Here is a 13,453-nt window from a genome sequence, read left to right as displayed (position 1 = left end):
TCTGTTTCCCTCTCACCTCGCTTGCCTTGCTGTCATGTCCACGCGCGCACCTACATGACACATCGCATCGCCTGATCGCCATGAATGGAATACGTTTGGGCTGGCCTATTAATTAATTATTAATTTTACCCATTCCGAAGGCGTGAGACTGCGCACTGCTGTGATATTAAAGTCCTGTGGGTGAGTGTCAGTGATGCCTGCATGAGAGATAGGCTATCATGTCGTCAAGGCAGTCATAATCAACGTTTATGTAGTGATTTGATCATTGATGAACGAATCATAAACATATGGATGAAGGCTTGCTTGCATGTGTGCTGGTATGTGTTGGCGACGCACGCCGCGGTCCCGTCCTCCCCCGACCCCCGAAAATGATCTCGCTTTTATCTGAACTGTCAAAACTGTCAAAACCTGTCTAAGCACTTATTTAAATGGTGAATGATTAAGCCCCTTACGCCTATAGCCTGCTAGTACTTACTACAAATAGGCAAGCTGTATGCTTGTCATTGTCACTTGGAAATAAAGGCGTGCAGTCCATTTATGCCTTTTTTTAAATAATATCATAATCACATATGCCGCATCACCGCATGCGCTCCAAAATCATCTCACAAGTGCGCTCGCATAACAAGGCCAGTAAAGCACTGTTTGATTAAGCACAAACTAATACATTGTAAACATGTTATATTGTTTTTAATTGCGCGATTTTAATTACTTGTAAAGTTGGAAATCTCTCTTTTGTTTTTTACATACACATACCGTTTTATATTAACATTTTAGGAGTGAAAACATATGTTTAAATGCCTGTGACAGCCTCTCAGCTGGTCAAACAATGCTGCTCCGCTGTTCTACGACAGAAAAACAGGTGAGGACAAAGTGTACGCCAGCTGCCGAGCAGACGTGGGTTTTGAACGTTGTCACGTTCAATTTCAAGCTTTGCGGGAAATGTTAAATGCCGAAAATGTCGGTAATTTCAGCGTGCGCCCATATTTTGGCGACAAACCAACAACTACACAACCCTTTGTTGCTCTCACAAGAATGATGCTGGCAAAAGGATTCAATATAGAAGAGGGTATATTTGTCACTCACTGATACAGGTACAGTGAAAGTATCATGAAGGCACTGGCAGAACTTTCCTTCTAGCCTGCCTGCCAATCAAAAAATAAATAAATAAAAATAAAAATCATGGCGGCCCCCGGCCCCTACTGTCGTGACCCACCGGGAATACGCACCGGTACGTCTTATAGCCAGTCCAGCCCTGGTGTGCATTTTCAAAACAGTTTTTAACTGATGGATGGGTAGGCTATACCTGTTGAAATAGAATTTGACTACGTTTTTATATAAATAAAAGAATATGGTATTATAAATAAATATCCATTTATATTGCTTGTGTTGACACACACAAGACACACTTGTGTCCTGTGCCGTCTGTGTTTCATGGCCGCCTCAATGCTTTTCCAATGGGAGTCACGTGGTTTGACACAACCTTGTTGCATGGCTGTCTGAGTGCAGCCAGAGACACCAGTTTCTACAGAGTAGCCTAATCACTGCCAGACCGGATGGCAGCAATTATGTTGTTGTTGTGTGTGTGTGTGTGTGTGTGTGTGTGTGTGTGTGTGTGTGTGTGTGTGTGTGTGTGTGTGTGTGTGTGTGTGTGTGTGTGTGTGTGTGTGTGTGAATGAGAATGAGTGAGTGCGTGCGTGCGTGCGTGCGTGCGTGCATGCCTTGAATTTGCTATCATTACACTGGTTATCAGTTCTATCACTGTCTGGAACTGATGTCAAATTTATAATTTTTACATTTATTGCGACTGCATTTACTATGAAAACATCATCTCATACTGGCCAATCAGAATGCCTGTTGCCTGTGATTGGTTAGCTGATTTGCTCGTTTGCATATGACTTAAATTTTCCATTCAATGTCAATGGCGTTCAATGTTTTGATGTTTAATTTACGTCATATTTCCATTCATTGTCAATAGCAAATATGAGACGTGTGGGGACAAGATTTAGCAGACATTTGACCTGAATTTCCCTTTAATTGTCAATGGCTAATCTTGAGACGTGTGGGGACAAAATATGTTTATAGAAGGGGCTATAGCGCCATGCAGCAACCCCGTCTCCAAAGCTAAAAAAAAATACGTTAATACCTATGTTGAACGTTTCTTCTAACAAGGCAAACAAGCCAAATTGGTTTGGCTGCTGCAGGGAGACGAGAGCTGTCCTCTTTGGACATTTATAGCGCACGTGAGCAGCGGCAGAGCGTCCTGTTGTGGGATCCGATCGAGGCAGCTGCAGGCAGATGTTTGGCAATGCGTCTCTCGTTGTCGATCCCATTTGATTTGACATTTGTATGCCAGCCATTCCGGCTTCGTATCTTCGCGGGGTAGTACACTTTAGAGGCAAATATGTGTTCGGCTTACTCTTTTTAAAGTTGCGAAAGAAGCATATCGATACAGCATGTCAGAGCACATAAGCTCCCGGCCGCCCAACAGGAGCCACGTTTCCACGGCATCATACGAGGAGACTGACCGACTGGAGATGGATACGCAGATCCGAAACCGGCTGGTGCTGCTCGGGTTGTGCGTAACCATAGCCGCTGCTACGTTTGCCGGAGGTGTATATTCACTTCTCTCTCTTTTAAGGATGAGGAGAAAGACCTCATTGTGTCTCATCGTGGTTTCTATGTCAGTAGACGACATACTCAGTGTGGTCCCTCTCTCCATTTTTACGCTACGTCAGTGGGAAGGAGATGGGGAGAGAGTGTCGGAGTCGCTGTGCACTTTGTCGGGACTTCTCTATGTGTTTCTGGGTGTTTCTTGCAATATGAAATCATGCCTTATAGCAGCTTACACGTTTTATGTCACGAAAAGATGTGGAGAGCTCCGGTCTGTCCGACGGCCATGGAACATGATGTGGGCAATAGGTGCTGTGTGGGCTGTCAGCCTGGCCGTTAGTATGTTACCGGTATGCGGATGGGGCCGTTTTACGCCGAGCTCTCTCGGCTGTTTTCCTAAAAGCGACAGTTTTTATATCCTTCTGCTTTTCGCTTTATACTCCATGTGTGTCTGTGGGCTACTGGTCTTCTTTATTCCTCTCACATATCAGCTATTATGCTCCAGGGAGCCTCAGAAGACGTTGTTCCCCTATTTGGAGATAGCAAGGAGGCTCAGTGGCTCTACAACGCTCTGTGACCTCCCGTCTCTTTCTCGGGATAGCCCAAACAAAACGTTCTGTTCCTATTACGAGCTGAGCCCGAACTCTTTAGGGATCGGCCGGGAGCGAGCTGGGGTCAAAGTGGATACCTGTCAGACTCCAGCCTCTTTCAGTGGTCTGGTGGACACTGCAGCTATTGGGGACATCCCAGTGGCGTTTGCGCAAAAGCGCTTCTCCATGATTGTGGCAGTTCTTCGAGTTGTTCTTTGGATGCCAATAATGGTAAGCTGCATGCAGCCCATGTAAAATAATAAAGCCACAATGAATGTAATGTAGGCCTATAGCCCTATAAAATCCAAAACATTCATGTGGACATAATAGTCTATACTGAACCCAGAAATGGTGATTAGGCCTAGTATAAACTTTTATGATAGAAATATTACCTATAGGCCTAATTAAATTAAGCTTGGTTGCTAAAAGTTGCATGTTGAGCAGTTTGATTAATTAGCATAATATGTGACCATACCATTAACGACCTGTATAAGGCAAAAATAAATCTAAATGTCATCATTCTTTAAGTATTTTATCAAGGTATAACTCTCACAACTCCAACCAGTCTCAAACGGCATGAGCATTTTTACCGGATGCACGGTCGCAGGAGACTATAAAATGTGACACTTCCGGTGTCTCAAGCAGACAACGCTGATGAAGGCTTGAACGCCGGAACGTTTTAACGCCTTAAAACGTGAGTTCCATGAGAGATTTGTCTGTAAAATCCTTCTTTAAGTAGAATGTGATGTGTCAAAATAGGGGGTTTTCATGATTCTGAAGTATTAGTTTTGCACAAAAAACACTCCTTGGGCAAAAAGTGGCCATAGCTGTCATCACAAATGTAATGAGGTCAGCACATTTGGGCAAGTGGCTATGGCCAATGTTTTGCCCAAGGAGTGTTTTTTGTGCAAAACTAATGCTTGGAATGGATTCAGAATCATGAAACCCCCCTAGTTTGACATGTCACATTCTACTTAAAGTAGTAGTAGTAGTGTATTTTGCCTTATACAGGTTGTTAATGGTATGGTTACATATTATGCTTATAATTACATTTCTCAACGTGCAACTTTTAGCAACAAAGCTTAATCTCATCTGCTAAGCCTATATAGATGACAAATCATAGACGTTTATACTAAACAACATTTCTGGGTCTTATCATAATTATCTCACCATCAATGAATTTCAAAAGCAACATGAATTAAAGGGATATGGTTTGTCTACAACCAAATAGGCTATGTCCCAGATAATAACCATCATCTGAACATTTTGTGAACCCCTTTAAGTCAAATGCCAGCAGTGTGATGATTGCTCAGTTACGGCCTAGTCTAATTTGTCGTATAGTTTCTGTTTTCCTTATAGCGATTTCCCCTCATATTTTTTGTCTGATTTAGGCCTATAATTTAACCAGTGCAATTTAACTTGGAGACTTGGAGATGGATCTCATCTGTAAATGAGTACAATTATTTATTGTTTCGTCATGTGTAACCTTCCCAGACGTCCGTGCTGGTACGTCTTACTGTGAATGCTCGCAGCTCAACCATAGAGACGCTAAGCTTCTTTCTCACCTTGCTTGGACCTGCAGCCACTCCTCTGTTTGTCCTCTCTGAGCGCTGGATCCATATGCCTTGTGGCTGCTTTATCAACTGCAAAAGGGATCCAACGGAGCAACGTTCAGGTAGAGTCAGACTCTAGGTCACTACAGTGTGGCCAATACAAAGCTATTGCTCTTGATATTGAGATATCAATAGCTATTGAGCTATTGATCATCTTCATTACCATGACAGTACTTCTCAAACTTTTTCATGGCAATGTATGCATGTGTATTTGACCGCAGACCCCCATCTGAAATTATTTGGTGCCAGGGACACAAATTGAAACACAAGATTTGTGTTTCAATTTCATTATGTTTCAAAAATAGGCTATTCCAAATGTTACACATTATTTCAAGATGTCTTAAAAATAAATGAACTGCAACTGATAAGACAAAATGACACCATGCATGCATCTGGCACAAGAACAAGATTACGGAGTCAGAACAGTTTACTAGCTAAATGAGGGATAGAAAGTGCTAACTTTAACTCATGGGGAAGAGTTACTAAAGATTTAAAATATACTTTTATTAGGGATGTTATTAAATGTTTACTTCTCAGAATTTATTTGACAAAGCTCACAAGGTGTCACATTGTTGCTCATGTTGTGAGCTTGTAGATCGGCTATTTTAAACAGTTAAACTGATTGTTGTATATTTAGTTGGGGACCCTCTGGAACCACCTCAATGAACTATGGGGGTCCCCGGACCCCACATTGAGAAACCACTACTTTATCCAATGTGAAACATACCTGTGTGATAACTTTTGTTGTTTTAGTTTGAGCAAGAAATTAAGGTATTAAGGTATATAAAATTACTTTTTCCACAGAGCTAAAAAGAAGATTTGAGTTCACACTCTCCTTCCAGCAAGGCTATGGGGTGTACAAGTTATCCCATGTCACCAAATCTCATCAGAGCCCATTTGCTGAAAAGCCTTCCTACCACAACCTCTTCAACTGTGACTTCTCTGATAGCCATCTCCATGCGCTGGACAGTGCTGGACTCTCCAGCTTACAGGCTGATTTTGAAATCAGCACCACACACCCGGTGGACAGCTCCTCAAATGCAGACCTGCTAGAAGCAGTGGCTGGTGGTGGAGAGGCCCTTGCAGACTATGATCCACTTCCCCACGAGAGCCACGGAGAGTTCGATGCCACCGGTTTCCACTGTGTTCCGTTGTTACCATCTTTCTCTGGTCACCCATGTGACCAGAACGACGATATCAACGACACGTCATCAGTATTCGACGGGCCGGAGTGTCGGACAATTGAGCTGACAGACTGGGAGTGGTGTAGAAGTAAATCAGAGAGAACGACTAGACAGGTAGACCACATCAGACACATTAACCTTTCAGTCAACCTATTACTCCAATACTGAGCAGCTACCACAACCAAATTACCAGTTAGTCTTTATGAAGTTTAATGCTGCCTCAGTTGGAGTCACTCAATACATTCCAAATACCCACAGCCTACGGTACTACTATATTCTACACTACTATAAATAGCTTAAAACTAACTGAAGTTTCCATTGTTCTATCTCTGTGTTTACTTTCAATTCAAACGGAAATGAGATGCTGTCTCTCTGATTAGCCACAGGGAAAAGAAACACACAGCTGGCAAGTGAGGACAGGAAACTAGACAGATGTCAAATCATTGTACAAATGAGTTTGTGCATTGATATAACAATATATATATGGCAGCCTACATTGACATAGCATGTCATATACCTTGTGTGTGTGTGTGTGTGTGTGTGTGTGTGTGTGTGTGTGTGTGTGTGTGTGTGTGTGTGTGTGTGTGTGTGTGTGTGTGTGTGTGTGTGTGTGTGTGTGTGTGTGTGTGTGTGTGCCTGCGTGCAGTGCCTTGCCTTTGTTTATGATCGTTGCCCTATTGATTTGATTGTAGATGCAGTTCCTCTGCCTTAGCCTCAGGCTATAACCTCTCTGCAGACCAATGACAGCAGCATTTATGAAGCCTTGTTGGATTTATCATATTTATTGTATTAGTTATCACAGTCCAAGACCATTAATTGAGGTGTTATAAGAAAACACAAATAGTCATTCAGTGCCAATTGAACTCTCTGAACCTCAGGATTCTCAATGAAAGGGCTATCTATTGTTCTGTGTGTGTTTGCACAGTTTCAAGGTCCGTCTGTCTGGCGATGATGAATACCCTTTTGAAAAATTACAGAAGTGGCATAGTTCATGTTTAAAGGATCCTGGCTTTTATAAAATGGTGGTACATGTTTAAAGGATTCTGGTAAAGTTGTGTTCCTTAAATGGTAAATTGTGCATTTATATAGCGCTTTTATCCAAAGCGCTTTACATGCATTACATTCACCCATTCACACACTCATTCATACACCGATGGCGGAGGAAACCATGCGAGGCACCAACTTGCACATCGGGAGCAATTGGGGGTTCAGATTCTTGCTCAAGGACACTTCGACAATCGACACTAACTATGGGAGAGCCCAGGATTGAACTGGGGAACCAGACGGTTCTCCATCTGGCCACTCTACCGGCCTGCACTCTACCCCTGAGCCACTGCCCTAAATCTCTGTCTTTTATTTTCTTTTCTTCTCGTTGTTTTAGAAAGATGGAATGAAAAGTATCTCAGAGTTAAAGATGGAGTGCAATGATTTTTGTATTTCTTCCCGTTTTTCATGTGTTTATGAGGTGCAATGATGTCTTCCCTTTGTATTTAGGGTTTCTTCGTGGAGGCTGAAACCTTGACAGTCAAACGTACCAATGAAAAGAACAGTGATATAGTGACATCACAATATCATCCCCCTGTGGGTGTGGCTTCAGTTCAGGTGGATCACCACCCATCACCACCGACCAGGCAAACCAGGCATACTTAATGAACTGGTGGGCGTGTCCACATACAAATGACATTTTAACAAATACTGTCATTTTTTTATTAAACATACCATATACATGATGGTCATGTTTTAGGGTGGAAAAAAATCACGTCTTCATGTCTTCATACCATGTGTAGGTCCACAGGTTCTGATTTGTAAAGGTCTTCAATAGCTGCCGATTCAAAGCTCAACACAGGTCAGCAATACAATTCAAGTTTATTTGTTGATCCATGTTGCGTGTTAATTACCATATTCAACAAACAAAGAGGAGGAACAATAATGGGGAGGTGCTGAGTTGACCATGGGAGATAAACTTGAACAGAAAAGAGGTCGCACAACTCGTAGTCATGATGCAAATACTTTATTTTATGATGACCAATGTTTTGACAAAATATGCCTTCTTCTGGGTATTCATGTCTATAGCTAGCTGTCTGCAAAGTCTACCACATGATACAAATACTAATGAGACGTAGCTTGCGGAGTTAGTTAATTCAGACATACTCGAGGGGGTTCATGCCATGCTCAAAGGCGCATACTATACTCAAGGGGTTAACATTATATGCTGCATTACTATGTGGGCGTATAATTGTGTGCAAGTCCCACACGTAATTTGCCGATGCGGCAGTCAGCTGACCAATTGGGCAGGCTTAAGCTTACTTAAGCTCACTAGACTGCATGTTCTTCCTGCCTTCCTCTGCATATGGTTCCTGGTTGTATATGTGATGTTTTCTGTTCCTCGTGGTTGTTGCTGCTGCTATTGCTGTCCGTGTGTGCAGCTACTGCTGCTTAAATTATGCTTCTCAGCTATTGTCCATGCTGTGATAAGGGCCTGCAGGTTGTATGCAAAATATTGAGTTTGATATGATTCTGCTAATGCTGCTGAGTTCTATTATGTGGCTTCAACAAGCTTCATAATAGCCCGTTTTGGTAATTAAGCCGGATGCGCAGACAGTGCTGCAGCTTCTATTGTAACGTGGTATGTATATATATATATATAGTTAAAGCAAAGTTTTCATTTTGCTAATGTTTTGCCAAGTCAGCTCAGGTGCAAAGGTTGCCACGTCCGCTTTTATAAGCAACATTGGGCTTGTTTTCTGTAGTCAATTGTTTGTTTCTGTTCTGTCATGGATCCAAAATGACCTTGTCCAAATGAACTGTATACGTTCAAAGTCATCGTAGTCATTAGGGTATATATTGTAAGTTAAGTTCTCATGTGGCGAGTCCTAGTCGGGTACGGGATGGTTCTACACCTGGTTGCTTTCTTTCTCAAGATCTGGCAACTCAGCTGCCTGTTTGTGCCTCCTAGCAGTTTCATTCATTTTGAAGCAAGACTTCAGTCACACTCTGCTTACCAAAGTATTCCTTAAAACACTTTCTATATGTGCTTTGGAAAGTATTGCCTGTGATTAACTACCTTAATTGCAATCTCGATATAGGTCTGGTGGTTTTGTAGCCATGTGGTTTGTTGAGGTTTCCTCATTGCCATGAGGGTTTGTTTATGCTAAATGAATGCTAAAGCTAGCACCCTTTCGCCCTATGATTTATTATGTTTCAGTTTTATGCTGGTTAACTCTAATACGTTTATGCAGCTCTAGAACAGCTTTCTGACTGCGTCAATTCATATATGGCATAGTTATTCATCTTAAAGTTATTCCATGTTTCCAGCTCATAAGGACAGTATCATACGTTATTGTTAATTAATCTCAATCCATTTCAGTTATGTGCAGTGTCATTTTAAAATAGGTTAAAATTGAAATTGCATTTGCAGTAATATCATGTCAAGTGACATAGCCTACTGTCTAGTTTATTTACTGCTGTAGATCTGTAGATTTGTTTCTACCTCCCAGATCCTGTGAGGGGAGATTATAGATGTAGAGGAAGAAAGAGACTCACTGAGCTCCACAGCAGAGCAAGAGTATTTCCTAGGAACAAATGTTTTGCGAGTTTCTGAACAATATCACTGTGCGATTGTGGTGAACTCAAAACAAACTAGGTCACAAGCAGTGGCAGCTGCCTGTATGAACACTTTCACTTTCACACATCATGTACAGTGGGTGCACACATGTAAGTGAAAGGTGATAGCCTGAGGCTAAGGCAGAGGAACTGTATCTGCAATCAAATCAATAGACCAACGAGCATAAATAGAGGCAAAGCACTGCATGCGCGCTTGCTTGCACGCACACACACACACACACACACACACACACACACACACACACACACACACACACACACACACACGCACACTTTTGTTTGAAAATTGCCAGAGGATTTAAAATCCATGATGCATATGCAAGTAGATGTTAACTTAGTACTCTATTTGCTTCATGAATAACTCAGAGATGCTGCCGGGTTGTTTGCATGTGTGTGTGTGTGTGTGTGTGTGTGTGTGTGTGTGTGTGTGTGTGTGTGTGTGTGTGTGTGACTGCATGTCCTACGTGTTTTACCTCATGCATCAGCTTGGTGATTGAATGGAATTTATAGAGTGCAACTACAATTTGTGTGGACACACACACACACACACACACACACACACACACACACACACACACACACACACACACACACACACACACACACACATGTAACAGAAGATAAAAATCCAAGGCTAGATTGTGTGGGATTTATAGTCCTTCCTGCAGTGTTGTGTTCCTGATTAACAGGATAGATGTCATTACCCAGCATCCTCCCTGCCTGCTGCCAGCACAGGCCAATCAGAGGCTCTTTATAGCGCCACCAGGAGGCCTACATATTATGTAAAACACATTTTTTATATTTCTCCTTCAGATATCCTTTATCCAAATTTCATGCAAATCAGTACATGTGATCGGGTTTGTTTGGTTTCTCAGATTCCATCCTGATTGGCTAAGATTGGCTTCCAAACTATCCAGGAGTACCCTGTTTTGTACAACATGCCGCAATTCATCAACGCAGTGTCAGATTGTGGTGAAACTGTGCACGCATATTCCCACTAAACTGAGGAAGAAATGCCACTTGACTTGATTTTTCAAATCAGCCTCATGGTGGCGCTATAACATGGCACAGGTTCACTTTCACTGCTAGTTCACTTTGTTTATTCGATTTGTATTACAGTGTCGAAACGTAAACATGACACAGCTTTATGATTTTTGTTGAGTTGTGAGACATTGATTTTGTGTTCTAATCTACAACCACATTTTGTCTTTTGCCACAGCACACACTAGATCCAGGTTTTACACAGGCCACATGAATCGGAAGAGACGTCACAGGCAGAACACAAATCATAGACTCACTAAAGACATGCATTGGTCACTGAGGAAGTGACCGGATCAGTGCTTTTTGCGATGATGTTTTACCCAATCTGTGTTTATGTTTGGATGTTCTGTTTTCTGGCAGATCAATGATTAGATCATGTGAATGGGATTGCGGGGGCATGCCACATTAGCCATAGATCCTGGCGTACACAAAAGATTGATGTACTCTAAATCTCCCGTAGGGATATTTTTGAAGGGTGAAAAATACTTTAAAGAATTAAACTACACCAGATCACATGACACTGTATGGCAGTGGTGGGAATTGGGCTGTGGATGTTAGTACCTCAGCAGGAGCCACAAGGCTATTGTAGCTTCAGACAGCCCCTCACTGGGAGCTGAGTATGAAGGCACATAAACCATCCCACTCCATCTGTTGCATTCCGAAGACATTTGTCACAAAGGAGTTTGTCAGTTTGTCTAGCCCAAATCCAATACCATGCCAGTATAAGACAGGCAATTTGATATTACTCTGTAGAGGCATGAAACCCTCTGAGGATTGAGCCAAGACACGCCACCCCATCTGAATAATGGTTGCTTTCAAAGTGCTTTCAACATCCTATTACCAGTATGTGAATTAGGATGACTATAAAACTAGATGTCTGAGTCATTAAGCAGAAACACTCATATGCCAAGAGCTTGCTGTGACTTATATGAAAGGTCATCCAAATTGAACAGCAGAAATTTGTGTATATATCCTTAATCAATCACTCCTGGAAATGTAACTTGTGAAGGTAAATGTCAGCTCACACAATCCACATACTCTCAAGGTCAAGGAAGTAGCAACATACTGTACAGTCCTGCGTGTGCATGCACGTATGCACGCACGCACGCACGCACGTGCACACACACACACACACACACACACACACACACACACACACACACACACACACACCCTACAGTGTTTGTGTAGCCTACTATAGTATATACAGTGTATGGCATATGCTGTATATTAAGTTTGTCACAATGATTGTTTTATATGCCCTGCAGCGGTCAACAGGTGGTCTGTCCATTCCCCTGTATGCCTTCCAGGGCACAGTGTCTCTGCATGCGCCCACAGGGAAGACACTCTCTCTTTCCACCTATGAGGTCAGCAGTGATGGACTCAAAATATCTCCCAACAATGCCAGAAAGGTAAGAGCAAACTTAGTCTTCTGGAAAAAATGTGGTTTCAATGAACTTTCAATTTAATCACTGCAGTAAGTTGAGGCTTTTGGCATGAGAAGGAACGGGGACAGTTCAGAAACCAGTCTACAAGTGCCATCAGTAGGCAGGTTTGGTCATTTTGTAACACTTTACTTATAATATAACCACACATACATTAATGCATTCTAATTGTATTATAAGGCCTATAAGGCTTCATAACTCTCATTATAAATGTTTATAATTATGCATAACAATTATGTGGTCTGTTAACCACTGGAACCCTGGCGTCCCTATTCCAGAGCGAACATTCTGTAAAAATAGCCGATCTACATACACGCTCACAACGGGTTGCGTTGCGATGCGATGTGAGTTTACCGGTAGCTTGTAGCTTGTATTTGGTGGGGCGGCAAAAAATAGTATAGCATAGACCCTTGTCTGTGGGTTTAAGTGGTTAAAATGTAATTTATTGTTACAGCAATAGTTTTATTTCATAACCGTCCTGTCCTCCTCTCTGAAGGTGGAAGTGTACCGATCCAAGTCAGTGGGCCATGAGCCTAGAGCGGACGACGCTGCATCAGGATCCCAGATGGTGAATGTGAGCACTGGAGAAGAAGACATGGAGATGTCGATCGGGATAGGTGGCAGGGTGGGGGACACCAACGTGAAGATCCATCTGGAGGTTCTGGAAATCTGTGACAACGACGAGGCCATGGACAGTGTCTCCATCATATCCAACATCAGCCAGTCATCCACCCATGCCCGCTCCCCATCACTGCGCTACTCGCGCAGGGAGAACCGCTTTGTCTCTTGTGATCTGGACGAGACAGCCTCCTACTCGCTTCTCATTCCCAGTGGTGGCAACCCCGACTCGGACAGCATCAACATGAGCATCCCCGACACGGTGGAGGCCCACCGGCAGAACAGCCGGCGTCAGAACCAGGAGTCTTCCGGATATCGAGAGGAGATACAGTTGCTCAATGAGGCCTACAGGAAGCAGGCTGGAAATGGGGAGGAATGACACTCATATAGAAATAACTGAAATGTGACAGTCACACACACGCACGCACGCACGCACGCATGCACGCACACACACATAAACATAAAGAGACCCGAGGCAGAGAAAAATAGAATTGAAGATTAGTGTATCCATGATGTATTCCTGATTAGATTTGCACCAGTCCATTTTTAACCATCACCATGTAGGAGGAAGAGAGAGAGAAATTCACTTTGAGATGTAGGAGGGGGTAGCCACCAGGGTCTCATTCATCACAGACACGGATTGCAAACTGCGTCATTTGTGATTCTAAAAAGGAGACCGCCAGGGTCAAGTGCCTGAGTCATCCTGCCACGTCTGTGTACTTGTGTGT

The 13,453-nt window shown here is 42.7% G+C and overlaps 1 protein-coding gene across 1 annotated transcript; it reads left to right on the top strand.

Moving 5' to 3' along the window:
- Positions 1-2,453: 2,453 nt before the first annotated feature.
- Positions 2,454-13,104, top strand: LOC310864681 (putative G-protein coupled receptor 149; the record flags this gene model as incomplete). The annotated part of the gene is made up of 5 exons (XM_083773385.1): positions 2,454-3,431; positions 4,695-4,875; positions 5,618-6,111; positions 11,931-12,074; positions 12,604-13,104. The coding sequence occupies 5 exons, from the start codon at positions 2,454-2,456 to the stop codon at positions 13,102-13,104; spliced, it is 2,298 nt and encodes a 765-aa protein (XP_083629511.1).
- Positions 13,105-13,453: the final 349 nt, after the last annotated feature.

This window comes from Protomyctophum parallelum, assembly GCF_964188405.1.
Source record: "Protomyctophum parallelum genome assembly, chromosome: 9".
Classification (NCBI taxonomy): Eukaryota; Metazoa; Chordata; class Actinopteri; order Myctophiformes; family Myctophidae; genus Protomyctophum; species Protomyctophum parallelum.
Note: the sequence above shows the minus strand (reverse complement) of the source record. Positions and strands in the feature narration are given on the sequence as shown.